At 41.5% G+C, this 15876-nt stretch overlaps 2 protein-coding genes across 7 annotated transcripts in view; both read left to right on the forward strand.

Moving 5' to 3' along the window:
- Window positions 1-9749, forward strand: part of pkmyt1 (protein kinase, membrane associated tyrosine/threonine 1) — an 18433-nt gene extending 8684 nt beyond the window's left edge. For 3 of the 4 annotated variants that reach the window (XM_037544418.1, XM_017683023.2, XM_037544419.1), the window contains exons 4-8: window positions 2131-2428; window positions 2894-3000; window positions 5032-5204; window positions 7468-7697; window positions 8879-9749. In XM_037544418.1, coding sequence (XP_037400315.1) covers window positions 2131-2428; window positions 2894-3000; window positions 5032-5204; window positions 7468-7697; window positions 8879-9212 — 1142 coding nt within the window. In that variant the 3' untranslated portion in view covers window positions 9213-9749. The remainder of the gene's footprint in view (window positions 1-2130; window positions 2429-2893; window positions 3001-5031; window positions 5205-7467; window positions 7698-8878) is intronic. The other variant, XM_037544420.1, reaches the window with a different exon arrangement.
- Window positions 9750-11499: 1750 nt separating this feature from the next.
- On the forward strand, window positions 11500-15311 carry LOC108411453 (zinc finger protein with KRAB and SCAN domains 3-like). Of its 3 annotated transcripts, none has more exons than XM_017683026.2 (3): window positions 11500-11844; window positions 13428-13619; window positions 13776-15311. In XM_017683026.2, the coding sequence occupies exons 2-3, from the start codon at window positions 13433-13435 to the stop codon at window positions 14738-14740; spliced, it is 1152 nt and encodes a 383-aa protein (XP_017538515.1). In that variant the 5' UTR covers window positions 11500-11844; window positions 13428-13432; the 3' UTR covers window positions 14741-15311. The 3 variants fall into 3 exon arrangements, with proteins under 3 accessions (XP_017538515.1, XP_017538516.1, XP_037399868.1); XM_017683027.2 differs by having other exon boundaries at window positions 13431-13619; XM_037543971.1 differs by lacking the exon at window positions 11500-11844 and adding an exon at window positions 11855-13088.
- Window positions 15312-15876: the final 565 nt, after the last annotated feature.

Raw genomic sequence — 15876 nt, forward strand, 5'->3', positions numbered from 1 at the left:
TTGAAGCTATGGACTGGGCCGCCCGTTCCCCAGACCTGAATCCGATTGAGCACATCTGGGACATCATGTCTCACTCCATCCATCAACGCCACATTGCACCACAGACTGTCCAGGAGTTGGCAGATGCTTTAGTCCAGGTCTGGGAGGAGATCCCTCAGGAGACCATCCGCCACCTCATCAGGAGCATGCCCAGGCATTGTAGGGAGGTCATACAGGCACGTGGAGGCCACAAACAATACTGAGCCTCATTTTGACTTGTTTTAAGGACATTACATCAAAGTTGGATCAGCCTGTCGTGTGTTTTTCCACTTATTTTGTGTGTGACTCCAAATCCAGGCCTCCATTGGTTAATACATTTGATTTCCATTGATGATTTTAGTGTGATTTTTTTTTTTTTTTTTTTTTGGTTCCAGCACATTCAACTTTGTTCAGAACAAATTATTCAATGAGAATATTTCTTTCATTTAGATCTAGGATGTGTTATTTGGGTGTTTTTTTTTTTTTTTTTGTTTGAGCTATGTATGTACATACAGTACTGTATGAAAGTTTTAGGCATCTAAGCAAATGTTTAAACAGTTGACCTCAGCAGTGAGTTTATCACAGTATACATTAGAATAAAGTCATATTCATAATTCAAATGAACATAAAAACAATTAAAAGTAAGAAGAATTTTACATTTACAGCATTTAGCAGACGCTCTTATCCGGAGCGACTTACAAGAAGTGCTTTGTCTATCTAGAGAAAGTATCTTTGCTAGTTACCAGTAGGTTAGAGAAAAAGACAGTCCTGAGCTCAGATACTGCTAGATACAAAAGTCAGTGTAGATACACAGAAAAAAGGAACAGAGTTGAGCACAGAACTCTGTGCCATGCAGCGCCGCGCCATACAATACAATACAATAAAATAAACTACAATACACAGTGCATTCAACAATAATGTAAACTACAAAACACAGTGCAATACAATAAAATATGATATTTCTTGGGTCCATATTTTTCCTTGACACCTTCACAGCCACCACAGAGACTTGTTAATATCATCAATGACATCATGAGCACAATTTACTGAAGCACTGATTGGTCAAACCAGGAGCTGCTTTTTAACTACATATAATACTGGGCTTCCTCGAGGAGAGGCTTGGAAATGGTTAAACAAACACACTAACATCCAGAAAATCACTATTTATTGTTTATATATCATATAATTATTAATTCATATTCTATATGTTTTGTTTATAAATAAACAAAGCAAATAAACACAAATTGCACAAATAAATAGATTTTGAAAATGTGCCTTGGGTCCCTAAGGCCTTTGCACAGTACTGTGTGTGTGTGTGTGTGTGTGTGTGTGTGTGTGTGTGTGTGTGTGTGTGTGTGTGTGTGTGTGTGTGTGTGTGTGTGTGTACTACAGAATGTATAGTGAGTCATTCTATTGAAATGCCAATTTTTATGTCTCTACTGTTTACAGATATATTGCACTTGAAAAATGGATTACAATTTATTTATTAAAGTAAAACTAAGTTATTTTAATTATTAAAATCAATTACGCCTACCTGAGCATCAATCCTCACAGTCATGTGTAAAGGATGAGAGCCATATTTTGAGGTGTAAAAAAAAAAAAAAAAAAGTTGTTCTACAATGTCTGTTGTCTTTTATATTGTCTGTTAATTATATGATGAATGGACCAAAAGAAATTAACCAAAATGACTTGGAAAAAATTCTGGTTCCATTGGCTTCCATTAATTTCCAGGCTTTTATTTTACGGTTGTGTTTTAAAACATTCGGTTAAGAAAAGGCACAGATACGAACTTTTCACCTGGAAAAACTGATTTAAGGTTCACAATCTCCCCTTAAAACCACTGCAGTACCTTTTAAGGGAACATTTACACTGTTTGTACCTTGATGAATGAAAAATGTACCTGAACAGAACCTTCATTTCTAACGGTGTTTGGTATTTGTCTTGCAAAATAACTTCCTATTGCAGACAGTATACAGTGTATGAAGTATGAAATGATTTAATGAGAGTTGAAGTATTTTCCCTGCATTATTAATTTATTTTCTAAGCTTTGATATGTTTATTTGGCAGTGTTTGTTAATATTCCACGTGACTCCTGCATTGATCTTGTTCCAGGTGAGGCGTGTGCGTGGGATTACCTGTGTGACTTGCTCCTGGCTCTAGATCACTTGCACTCTCAGGGCTTCGCTCATCTGGACCTCAAACCTGCCAACGTTTTCCTCACGTGCTCCAGGCGCCTCAAACTGGGCGACTTTGGCCTCCTGCTGGAGCTGCCCGGGGAGAGTGAGGAAGGGAAGGTGGAGGGCAGGGAGAAAGAGAAGCGAGAGAAAGATGATGCACAGGAGGGAGACCCCCGATACATGGCTCCTGAACTGCTGAGGGGAGAATACGGACCTGCTGCAGATGTCTTCAGGTTAGTGAAGCCACTTTCACTCCCTTTGGGTAAAGCTTGATCAAATACTACTGATGAACCAGCATGAAAAAAACAAAAAAAACAAAACAGTATTTAATTTTCAGCTTTTTTCCTTTTTGTAAATCATGTTTAATTGATCTGTTTTTGACTGATCTGTGGGAGCACAGGAAGCAGCTTTTTAACTATAAGACCTAACAGTACGGCTTATTAATAGTAAAATTATTTATAAAGTGTTGTGTATGGGTGATTTTAGTAGGTCCATTTCATTAAAAATTATTAGCAATAAATGAACAAACTTTCTTAATGAATTATTATTATTTTTAATATTTTAAACTAAAAAAATCGTGTCAGTTTCGGGCATTTTCATCCGGACATACTCGGTGGCCAAAATTACAGCCCCTCTCTATGACTCCACACTTATTAGTGTTCTGGTGTGTCTTCTCTGTTGTCTTTTCTCACCTGCAGCCTGGGAGTGTCCATCCTGGAGTTGTCCTGTAATATTGAGGTGCCTAAAGGAGGAGAAGGCTGGCAGCAGCTCAGGAAGGGTTGCTTGCCATCAGAATTCACTAATGGTAATTAAAAAATAAAAATAAAAAAAAGTTCATTTCTTTTGAAAAGATTTCCTATATGTTTATCATCGAACATTATGAGTTGCAAGGGCAATTTGTATATCATGTGGAGTGCTATTGGTTTTGCAGATTGAACTGATCAGATGTTTGTCACATCCTGAAACTTTATCGTCTGTCAAAGTACCGCAACTTTATGGATCTGTTTCTTACCCATGGATTAATCTCTTATTCTCAGGGTTATATTTTGGTTTTTCCTTCTGAATTTACACAGCCAAATCGTAAGGCAAATTATTCGGTAACTGCATGAAATAAATGTAATTTTTTTGTAAAAGCTTCAAATTAACAGAACGTGTTTTATGATCTATACATATCACTATACGCTTACAATTTACAGCTGGAAGCCAAAAATCTCAGACCCTCTGTTTTATTTTATAAAAGTAATGTTTACAGAGCAGATCACTTAAGCGACGCCGTCTGTTTATAGTTTATAGCCCAGATTTGGGGAAAAATGGGTCGACTTTCAGTAGAAAGACAAACTGAGTTCAGCTTCTTTTATTATAAGGGTTTAAAATGACACCATCTATTAGACTGGAGAGAAGAGTTATAGCCTCATAGGACGCCCAGATTCTGAATGTAGCTTATGAAATAGGAAAGTTATGAAGAATGTGACTGAGTGTGTTTTGGTGGTTTAAATGAGTTTAAGTGGCTATGCCTAATATTGGACAGAATTGTGTTATTAATTGTTAATCATTGAAATGTGTTTTTAGTCCTGTGGCCTTACATGATTGCCTGATTGCATTTATTTAAGCTAACTGCAGTCCAAAACCTTGTGAAGGTGGAGCTTGAAGTGGGGAGCAGCGCAGCTCTCGACAACAGTCTTACAGACAGCAAGCCTGTTGTTAGCACATGCATGGCTTTTGGTCAGCTAATAACAGTGTTTTTTAGGAGTGGGTTTTAGAGGGGGTGCAGTCTTAGGCTGAGCTCACAATACATAATTTTCTGCCTGGTTTTATGGCCGATTGCTCCTTGTGACAAATTTTCACAATCTGAAGCGATTTTCCAGGTCAGAAGTGACTGACGGCACAAATTCGTGTGAGTGGAGGAACGAGTGAATCTTTAGCCCTTTGATCGAGACTCTCTGATATTGTCACATTTGATATTTTTGATTCGGCCAATCAGAGAGCTAGAAGAGCAGAGAAACAGGCGAAGAGATGCGCATGAACAGCCGAGACAGAGGAGCTGCATGTAAAACAGGCAGTAAGAGCCGATGTCATGGTTATAATGTTGATCCAACCATCAAAACACTCTTTTTACAGTTTCAGCTCAGCTGCCAGTTTGTAGTGAAATATTTTTCCGGCTTTCTCTGTAATATCAGTGTTTCTCAGCGCACATTAATCCCCAGTTTACACTTTTGCTTTTAGAAAAGCACAAACAGGTCTAGTAAGTTCAGCTCTGTTTATGTCATGTGATCTGAGGAAGTCTGGGAGTTTTAGCCCAAACTCGTTACGTGTGTTATTCTCTCTGCCTTGTCGTCTTGTCTGAGTGCCTGACGACAAGACAAACTGATGTTAAGGGAAATTGTGATGCACTCTCTTTTATTTAATACAGGCTTATTTAGCAAATGTGTATATATAAACATAAATTACTGCTACTAGAACAAATGTTGCCATATTAGTTATGTTCAAATAGGTTTGTTGTTGCCATGTTGGGTGTAAGAGTGCTTTTTGCTAAACAGCGCAAGCCTTAGACCAAAATCGTATTCTTGTTACAAAATCATGTGACCCTGCAAGACTGCTTAACACTGCACCTTCTGTCATGTGATATGAGTTTTCAAAATGTTTTTAGCCCTTTGATTTCTAATGGATCCATTTATATAGAAACTTCCCAGGTTTGGTCAACACCAGCCGAGTGTTCCTTGTTTGTGTGTGTGTGTGTGTGTGTGTGTGTGTGTGTGTGTGTGTGTGTGTGTGTGTGTGTGTGTGTGTGTGTGTGTGTGTTTGTGTGTGTGTGTGTGTGTGTGTGTGTGTGTTTTAGGCCTGTCTCCAGACCTGCAGGTCGTTCTGAGGCTGATGCTGGCTCCGGAGCCTAGAGACAGAGCTACAGTTCAGCAGCTTCTGGCTCTGCCTTCAGTACGCAAACACAGGTGGAGAAGACAGGTTTCACTGCGGCTCCGTGAGAGCTGGCTGTCCATACTGACCCTCACACAGGTAAATACCGTCTGGCCACGTGTGTGAGGATGAGCGATTCTGCTGTTGTTGAGCGTCTGTGGTTCTGTCAAACAGGTGCTGTTCTGTTAAGGTTCCAGAAACTTTTGAGTAGCTAAAGAATCACTGAAGTGTCCTGAACGAGCTTCTGTTTCACGCCCTCTCTGCTCTGCAGAGCTGTGGCCAGATGACCAGCAGCAATGATGCAACATTTGGATGGTTAAATCAGAAATACGAGAAAGTCGAGGCTGAAGTTGTATTCCTGTTTATTGTTTCATGTGAACTTTTTCAGCTTTTTTCAGTTGTTTCTCAGGGTGTTTTCACACTTGGGCCGTTTCAGCGTCTGAGTCTGTTTCCCTCTAAACGGCCCGAGAAAGTTTTCCAATTTTCCCTGATCCACTTTGGCTAGTCGTTACAGTGCAGCCAATAACACAGCAGCAGGTGTGTCTAGTAGTTCCTCTCGACAGCCGAAAGGTCAGATTTATCAGAGAATGCTGCCCACATTGTGAACGCTGTGCACACCATGAGTCTGAGGGGGTCTGAGTTCTAATGGAGTTGTGGTCTGAGATCTCAAAGGATAAGGAAGAAAATGGAGTCCTCTTAGTGTTTTCACATATAGTTCGTTTTAAAAGAACCGAGCTGAGTTCTGGTAAAGTGAACCTGGAAGGGAACCAACTACAAATTACCTAAGTTCTTTTTGCGTTCACAATGTAAGTGAACTTTAACGAGGACTCAGTTTTCTTTCTGGTCCTTTGAAATCTCAGACCACGACTTGTTCAAACTCCCTCAGATCACAGACCCCTTTCATGCCACTCAAGGTGAGTGGAGCTCTCGCAAAGTGGGCAGCGTTCTCTGATAAAACTAACCTTTCAGGTGCCAAGAGGAACCACCAGACACACACAGCTCTCTTATTGGCCACACTGAAACAATTGGCCGAAGTGCATTGCGCAAAATTGGAAAAATGATCGCATCTTATTGCTTTAATATATCAGGGTTGCTGTCTTGTCACAGATCACAGACAGACTTTATCCTAAATAGAATCTTATAAATGATCCTTGGTCTGTTTTTACCTGCTGAAGTGCAGAAGACTGGCTGTTGTACACTGAGCCTTGAGGTCTTTACCATAAAGCGAAGCTAAAGTGGACTGGGGCCGTTTTGTTTTTACAATGTACAAATCAACCGAATACAAAACAAACTACAAATTGTTTGTTTTTGGGGCTGTTTAGAGGGTCTGAGTTCATTTGGCGTGTTCTGTGAAACCATGACTCGGCGTCCACTTCAGAGGCTGAAACGACCCAAGTGTGAATACGCCCTTATACGTACACTGTGAACACAAAAAGAACTGAGGTCATTTGCTGGTTGGTTCCAGTTCAAATTCACTTTAAGAGAACTCATTTCGGTTCTTTTAAAACAAACTAAGTGTGAAAACACCGTCAGTGCTGTTTTGATTATTATTTTGAGCTGATGATTCTGACTCTTGCCCTGTGATGGACTGGCGACCTGTCCAGGGTGTATACTGCCTTCCGCCCGAAGACTGCTGAGTTAGGCTCCGGCATCCCCCCGCGACCCTGACGGAGAAGCGGCTTAGAAAATGGATGGATGGATGGATTCTGACTCTTTTTGAATGTGTTCCTCAGCATAGTTGAGCAAATCACTGGTTGTACTTTCTCACTCGCTCTGCTGGTATCCACAATAACTTCTTTGCACATGTTTGTAAAAATCGCAGATAAGACAGCTCTGTAAAGTTTGCATTTGGTACAGCAAAGTATATCCCAATAGTTTCTGTTATCTGCTCTGGTTCCTGGAACTAAAATCAGCTCTCGGTCCTCTGTGGGAGGTTATTCATACACCTGCAAATTCTATTATTTTCATACAAAATATTTCTGGACTGTTGAGCCAAAACACACCCCTGAAACTGACCTGCCAGTTGCAGAGATTCTTGTTGCAGAGATACTGTTGCTTTCTTAAGCTTTTTAATGCTCTGTCCAGTTCTCATAGAGAGAATGACATGTTTACTTAGTTATATTTCGAGAAGTAACTTGGTTTTATTTTGTTGATACAGGCTTATTTAGCAAATGTTTATATATGAACATAAACTACTGCTGCTAGAATGAACGTGGCTGTATTAGTTATATTCAAATCAATCATCTGTGTTTTTTTTGCCAAATTGGGTATAAAAGATTGCCATTTCCAATAGCTTCCAAGTTCCATCCTGGGAGCGAGTGGAAACATGCTCAATATTCTTTTTTTCTCTCTGCTTCCTCAGTTCATCCTCTCTGCAGGCTGGAGTTTCTTGTCCTCCTTAAATCTGCCCTTTATTCCCCGCTGTCCTTCGCCAACACCCTGCACGCCCCCCAGAGAGAGCTGGGAGAGGGAGGGTGATGTTAGTGCTCTGCAGCACAGTGCAATGCTCTCAGAGCCGGACACGCTTACAGACGACCCTGTGTTTCTGCCGGACACACTTGGCCTACGACACTCTCCTACATTCACACACAGGTACAACATGCACACTGGATTGTTTTGTGGGTTGATTTGAGATCAGTCATGTCTCAGAACCTTGATGCCTCATTTATAACTTTAACATAACGTGTTGTGCTAAAAATAGTAAATAAATAAAAATCAAATGTATACATTTTTCCTTGTGCCCCAAATGTTGGTCGATCTCATTTGGTTTTGGTGAATGATGAGGAGACGGAGCTGAACGTGTGTCTGTTTATTAGAAGAAATAACGTTAGCGCGCTCGGCTGAAGCGTTTGGGAAATGAAACTGAAACTGTGGAGCAGCGACGCTCTGATAAACAACACAAAGCACTGACACAATATTCTTAACTTTCAGTTTATTGTGCTTTAGTTTCATTTGACCTTTTTTTTGTACATCAGTTATGGTAGCTAACATTAGCTGCCTGGCTAACTAGCTTGATTACTCTGATTACCACTGTCCCAATTCAGGGGCTGGATCCTTCAAAGGACGCGGTATACAAAGGCGTGTCCTTCAAAGGCTGCTTAGACCCACAAAGGCTGAACTGAAATGAGACGGTCTGCTCTACAGCGGATTTTCTGTTAGCGCCACAGCACTGCTGTTCCCGCCCTCACAGCTGTGCCACCAAACATCGCTCTGGTCAAGTTCTTTTTAAGTTCTTTAAAGACAGAGCCTGAATCTTTGATTTTACTTACCGGTATTTATTTATTCATTTTTTTCAAGTATTAGATCAAGTATATGCTTTACCGCCAGTTACTGATGAGATTTTTGGTTGAACCTCGGTATATGTTGGCTGTTGGATCTGTCATTGCAATGGAAAAGGACACATTTCTCGGCTGCATATTAAGGAGGCTTTGAGATGGGACGCAGCCCCTGAATTGGGACACACTACGTGTTTACGTTTCAGCTGTGCGCATGTGGTCGGTTGCTAGGTAACTGACATGACATTTGATTGTCTGCTTTGATCGAGTGAGTTAAGATTTCTCAATTTGAGATGAGACAAGATGCTGTAAGATAGGATAAGATTCCTAAATAAAGCTCAGTTTTGCTTCTGTAATACAGCTCCAGGTGTCCGAAGGGAAAAGGTGGCAAGATTTTTTGGCAAACTGTCCCAGTCTTGTTTAGCCATTCTTAGTACTGCTTGCATTGTTACATAATGCTGTCATTTTATTGTTTGTCTGTCTGTATCATCCTTTCAGAATCCAGGCCAGGTTATCTCTTGGAAGCACTTCGACCCCACTGCCCAACTCGAGCTCACTCGCTTGCGACAGCCTCTCACACACTCCCACCCGCAGCCTCACACACACTCCCTCCAGCATCCACTCCAACGTCTCCAGACACACACTGCCGGGCTCGCCCAGCCTCAGCCCGATCCGGCTAGGATCTCCAACCCCATCTAATCGCTCAGCGGACCCACAGCTCCTCTCGGACTCCCCAGCCTCCAGCCGCTCGTGCCGCAGCTTGGCCGAAAACGAGCAGAGAAGCGGCTTTGAGCCCAAAAACCTGCTCAGCCTCTTTGATGAGACCACGTAAGAAACGTAGTTTTCACGTAAGTGAAACTTGAGCAAGAAACTCATTGTCTGCTCTTTACTTTATACTGGGAGTGTTTGGGACCTCGGATCGCTGCATTAGAGAGAAATGGGAGCAAAAAAGAAGTGTTGGTTTTAGTTACTTCATATTGAGATATTTGTGTTGTAAAGAGACTTTGCTTTTTGTTTACATTCTGTAAAGATGATTTTTCTGTGATTTTTTTTAAAGATTTTCCAGTTCAGTGTTTTTTTTGCAGTGCAGTGTACATTGTAGTGAAAGAACATTGTGACTATTACTTTTTTGAGTTTTACGTCAGAATTTTCATGTATTGTTTCTGAATGTATGATTTCTCTGTTAGTGGCGACAAGTCAAATGTTTGTTTATCTGTGCTGTGTTGTATTTACGGCTGAAGTCGGTCAGGACGTTAGTCGTATGGGTGTATATTGGTTCTGCAGGCATCCTGTACATTGTTATTATATACAAAGTGTTTGTGGGTAACAGTTTGAACATACTTGCACAAAAACACCTTCCTGAAATCTTCTAGTTGCCAGAATGTTGCTTTCTTATGCTCCTTGACTCTCTGCCCAGTACTGTTGGTTCTCAGCGGCTGAACGAGTAGCTTGTTTGGAGAAGTAACCTGGTTTTAGTTGGTTATACAGACATATTTGACCAATATGTGCAGATTAATATGAGGTAGTGCAACTGGAATGAACCCACTCACCCACATCATTCATAGCAGTTATTCTGATCAAATTTGGCTTCACTGATGCCATGTTGGGTATAAATCCCCATTTCCAAGAGAATGCAAGTTCATGTGGAGGGCAGACTGTTGCCCCAAATTGACCAAGTGTTGTATCTAAATTCATTTGCTGCCAACAAAGCTTCTAAGAACACCTACCTTAATACAAAAATGTGTGAACAGCTTGAAATCAGCTTGGTTGGAAGCATAAAAAGGTGGAGACAGCAGCGATATATATATTTTTTGAGGTTGTCAATGTGCACTTTGACATTAGTGATGTTTTTGCAGTGGGAAAACTAAAATTTCACATCTGTTTACTTTAAGTTCTTCGCATTCATATAAGTAAGTCCTATGGAACAATAGCTATGGAAGCCCATTTGTGCCACTGCAGAGATATATAGCCGTTTAGTACGTTTCCCACAATGATGACCTAGCATCTCGTTATCATGACTTGCAATTTTATATCTCATAATCTGAAAGACAATTACCAAAAGATAAGTCATAATTATGAGAGGGTAAGTCATTATGAGAGAGAATTTCATTATGAGAGTTCAGGTCATAATTGACGTAGTGAGTCATTGTTATGAGATACTATGTCTAATGAATCTGAATTCATTAGAAGCAAATTAGTCTAAATATTTGAGAAGGTAAACCATAATTATGAGAAAGCAAGTCATATATAAGAGATGTTCATGAGAAACTCAGATCTGTGCAATACCAAGCTATAATTATGAGTAAGTACGTCTGTCATAACTATAAAAAGTAGGTTATGATTTTTAGAGTTATGTTAATGAGATGCTAAGTCATAATTGAGTGTCATATTTATGAGAGTAATAATTATGAGAAAGTAAGCCATATATGAGTTGCCAAGTCATAGTTATGAGCGAGTAACCCATGACAATGTCATATATATGAGGTATTAAGTCATAATTATGGGGAAGTGTGATGTGATATATATGAACTCAGATGGGCCTGGAAGTTAGGGAACCGGCCTTGTGACCACAAGGTCACTGGTTCAATCCCCAGAGCTGGCAGTATGTGACTGAGGTGCCCTTGAGTAAGACACCTAACCCCCAACTGCTCCCTGGGCGCTGTGGATAGGGCTGCCCACCGCTGCGGGCAAGTGTGCTCACTAGTGTATATGTGATGTCGCTTCACGGATGGGTTAAATGCGGAAGTGAAATTTCCCCGTTGTGGGACTCATAAGGGTCTCTTAATAATAATATTAATGAGATATTAGGTCATAATTTTGATATTCATGTTAATACAACAGAATTATGAAGTATGTCATATATATATATATATATATATATATATATATATATATATATATATATATATATAATGAGATACTAAGTCAATTATGAGCAGGTAAGTCATGATTATGAGAAGGTATAAGCCATAATTATGAGGAAGTATAAAAAAAGTCATAATTTTGAGAAAGTAAGTCATGTTTATGAAACAGTAGGTCATCATGAAATGCTGTGCTGTGATTATGGAAAACTCATGATCAGGGTGCTAGGACGCGTTATACGGCGGGTCGTTCGTTTACTCCAGTACGGGGGGTTTTGTTGCTGATGTCTGGCAACCCCAGCGTTCAGCTCCGTACACCAGCTTTGTTGACGTTCGCCTGAAGGGTTAGCATGCTACCTGGGTTACGTTAGCCTGTGGACTCGGGCTTGGGGTCGACCTGTTAGACAGAAACACAGCATAACGAAAGAAATAAAGCTGCAGATGTGCGCAGTGGAGGCTTCTCATGAGAAAGCAGCTGAAGTTCAGCGGTTACCTATGGATTTAGCCTAGTAGCGTTAGCTTGGACTCGTTAGCTGACCGCCTGTTTAAGCTCCGCGCTTCGGAAAACGCAGTGAAACAAGACGCAGGACACATTAAGAGCAGGTAAGGGGGCTGAAATCGAGCCATCCGCTTCGTATATTTGATTAAATCTAACGCTTTTGTCTGGCAAACATCGGTTGGGCTTAAATATGCTCGCTTACATTCCAGTTAGTTCTCAGCTGGTGCGCCTTTACCTTCATGCACAAGAACATTACAGTGTAGTAAACCTACACCTCCTTGTTTCTACACTCACTGTCCGTTTGATCAGCTCCACTGACCACATAGTTTCAGTCTGTAATCCTACAGTTACAGACTGTAGTCCATATGTTTCTCGGCACACTTTCTAACCCTGTTCTACAGTGGTCAGGACCCCCATGGACCCCCACAGAGCAGGTGGTGGATTATTCTCAGCACTGGTGTGTTAATGTGTGTTGGGCTGGTCTGAGTGGATCAGACAAAGCAGTGATGCTGGGGTTTCTATACGCTGTCCACTCTATTAGACACTGCTCTGTGGGGTCTGATTTCTCCAGCATTGCACCCATATAGAACCAGGGCTTGCAGTATAAACCCTGGAAGGTGTGATGCTGATCACCACCAACACCAGCTTATGGTGTGTTTGGAATGCTGGTCAACCAGCATGCCCATACTGGGTGATCAGCTCAACCAGTGCTCTTGCGGCTCCACGGCTGAATTAGATCAGTAGGTAATAATAAAATAATGTTCCTTTACAGTAAAATAAAGCTCTGCTGATCATTCAACACAGTTTAACAGTAAATGGTCTTAAACGCTGGAGTTAATGTAGAACTGCTGATTCACCCTTTAACCCTGAAGATCTGCGCAGACTGCTGGCCACCATAGCAACATAGACAACAGTCTCGCCCAGCTAGTAGCTAACGAAAAGGCAAAGAGAGAGATTTAAGACGAACATCAATAATTTGGAGATGAATGGATTTAATTGTGTTTATAGTCACTCCAGCTGGTTTCCTGATGCTTTTAATCTGCAACAAGTAACTGTCAAACACTAAAAAGTCACGAAGCTGAAGTCAGTTTCTTATTCGTCGGCTTCTTGTTCGATTTTTCCTGTTCCACCTTAAACGGTCCAGCAGTTACATTCTGGCACCTCAGGTACCATTTAAGGTGGAACGGGAAAATTCAAACAAGAAGCTAGCAAATGAGACTTAAGTCGAGTAAACAATCAAATGTTTAAAGACATTTTACAAGAAACGGTTCTACTTTTGAGGAAAAGTTTCCTGCTGGAGATGGGAGAAAAGCAGCTGTAGCTGAGTGAAAGGTTAAAGCAGAGCAAAGTAAGTCTGTGTTTTTGTTTATATTTTTAGCCTATACTAGAACTTTAGCCCATAATTTACAGCCAGTATGGTAAAGTGGACATAAAATGTGGCTCCCAAAGCAGATTGATTTTTGTTGAAAGGACAAAATGGCTCTTCTTAACGTTTGGGCTGTGACCCCTGGCCTCTGCGTTCTGGTTAGTATGCGTATTGGTGGCCAAAAGTCCACGTGGTAGCTGTGCATTCTAGATAAAACAGTTATACAATCGCAGGCAGTAACTGTGCACCAGCTCATTGTACCACTTACAATGCACGCGACATTGTGGCGTATTGTTAAAGCAGGTCTGTCCTCTCTGTCAGTAGCCATGTCGAAAGTGGAGCGTCTGAACGCTCGGGTTGCCAAGCTACTCTCAGTCGCGGTGCAAGAAGTGTTGGAGGCGGTGAGGGAGACGGTCTCAGAATACCAGGAGAAAACCGCTCGGACACAAAGAGAGAACGAGAGACTGCGGAAGAGGTTACAAGAGCTCCAGGACAAATCCAACAGAAATCGTGGTGAGACACCTTCCAGCCTGGTTTCTGAAATCTATTAATATCAGTCTAACTGAAATCATATTAAATGGCATGTTTTGAGCACATTTAATAAAGAGCCACAGTCAGTAACCTGATGCACTTTGTGAGTAACTGTTCCTGTTTTGTTGTGTTCTGCAGGAGGAGACCATCCTGTTAGCCCTAGCCATGATTTGGTGAAAAGGTACGAAACTGATTCTTTATCAGTCGTGCAAGAGAGCACCACTCAGGCGAATGGACAGATGAAACAGACAGTGGATTGTTTGCTCAATGGTGACCATCAGAGCAGTGGGCCTGGACTCAAAGAACCAGACACAAGTCCCATTGACTCTGAGCCTTCCCGCCAAAGCCCACCTACGTTCTCTCACGATTTTGAGCCGAAGGCGCAGCCCTCAACATCAGGATTCAACATCAAAGCGGAAACGGAGCATCGAGTCTTGGCGCCAGAGCTCTCCAAATCGTCGGACTACATTTCCCATAATGCCACATCGCCAAAAAGGACAGACCACCATGTAAGTCAAAATTTCTGCAAAGATGCACACGCTGTTGACGTCTTAACCATCAACCAGCCTGCTTTGTCTTCTCACGAAATTAAAACTGAAGCGGATGCGGACGGGTACACCATTTACGCTCCTCAAGGATTAGTTTTCGACACTGTAGCGTTTAACGTGAGTGGAGAACAGGTGGAACAACCTGGCGCCTCTGGACTCGTCCAGTTTGATCTAAATGGGCCTTTGGAGAGGCTGACGGCCGAGGACATGAACGACATTAATGCTGCTTTAGATGCGAGGAACCAGAGACATGACGAGCTTCTGAATGGTTTATCCATCAGAAACTTCCATGAAAAACGCTTCTGCTGCCCCTTCTGCAGCCGCAGCTTCAGTCACGCAGGAGACTTCAAGAAGCACAAGAGGGTTCACACGGGAGAAAAACCGTATTTATGCACTGTGTGTGGCAAACGCTTCAGTCAGTCCGGCTACCTGAAGATCCATCAGAGGTACCACACGGGGGAAAGGCCGTACGGCTGCAGCCTCTGTGGAAAACGCTTCAGCCACTCCAGCAACTTCAGGAAGCACCAACAGACGCATATCGGCCAAAGTGTTTAGAATCGGTGACCTGATTTTGACCTTTTTAAATGTGAAGAACTTCATTGACCTGGCTTATAACTCTCAGGCTCAAATCGCTCCATACAATAAGACTGAATCACGAATATTTGAAATTTGTGATATGCCAAGTATGACATCTTGCAGTATATTATGATTTGCTACTTGACTGAAGATTCTGCCTCCAGAGGAAACTTTCCTCTGTTTCATCTAATAAAGCTTTAACTTTTCAATCTTTTTTTAGTGAAGTAAAACAGAATTGCAAAACAAAGCAAGAACTGATAGACGCCTTGGCCACTGTCCCAAAGTTCAGTGTGGTTTCATGCACATTTGTTTGCTACCCGTAAGTATTCAAGTGTGTCCCATTTCTCAGATCTACAACCATGTTTCCGAAAAAGTTGGGATGCTGTGCAAAATGTAAGTAAAAACAGATTGCAGTGATGTGCAAATTAATTAAATCCTGTATTTATTGGAAAATGGTACAAATACAAGATATTAAATGTTGAAACAGAGAAATTGTATTGTTTTTTGATGTCACCAACACTTCATTAAACTTGGGACAGGAGACTGTTTACCGCTGTGTTTCATCACCTCTTCTTTAACAGTACTCTGTAAGAGTTTGGGAAACTGAGGACACGCTGCTGTAGTTGTTAAAGTGAAATGTTTTCCACTCTTAGTTAATATAGTATTTCAGAATGTGCCAAATATTATCAGTGGTGACAGGTCTGGACTGCAGGCAGGTCAGTTTAGCACCCGGACTCTTTTAATATAGAGCAATGCTGCTGTAATACATACAGAATGTCGTTTTACATCGTCTTGTTGAAATAATCAAGGCCTTCCCTGAAAAAGACGTCATCCGGATGGCAGCGTATGTTGCCTTAAACCTGTATGTCATTCAGCATTAATGGTGCCTTCACAGATGTCCACATCACCTGCCATGTGCTCTATTGCACCCCTGTAACATCACTGACGCTGGTTTCGTTGATCACAAGCCGGATGGTTCATCTCCCCTTTAGATTGAAGAAAGGAGCATCTGTGATTTCCGAAATGACTTTTTGAATTTGAATTCATCAGACCACAGGACACTTTTCCACTTTGCCTCCATCTTAAATGAGCTTGGGCCCAGAAAAGGTAGCAGC

The sequence above is a fragment of the Pygocentrus nattereri genome, chromosome 13, assembly GCF_015220715.1.
Source record: "Pygocentrus nattereri isolate fPygNat1 chromosome 13, fPygNat1.pri, whole genome shotgun sequence".
Taxonomy (NCBI): Eukaryota; Metazoa; Chordata; class Actinopteri; order Characiformes; family Serrasalmidae; genus Pygocentrus; species Pygocentrus nattereri.

Coding starts and splice junctions, on each gene's coding strand:
- LOC108411453 (XM_017683026.2), top strand. CDS start 13,433: ATGTCGAAAGTGGAGCGTCTGAACGCTCGGGTTGCCAAGCTACTCTCA. Junction 13,620..13,775: donor CAAATCCAACAGAAATCGTG/GTGAGACACCTT, acceptor TGTGTTCTGCAG/GAGGAGACCATCCTGTTAGC.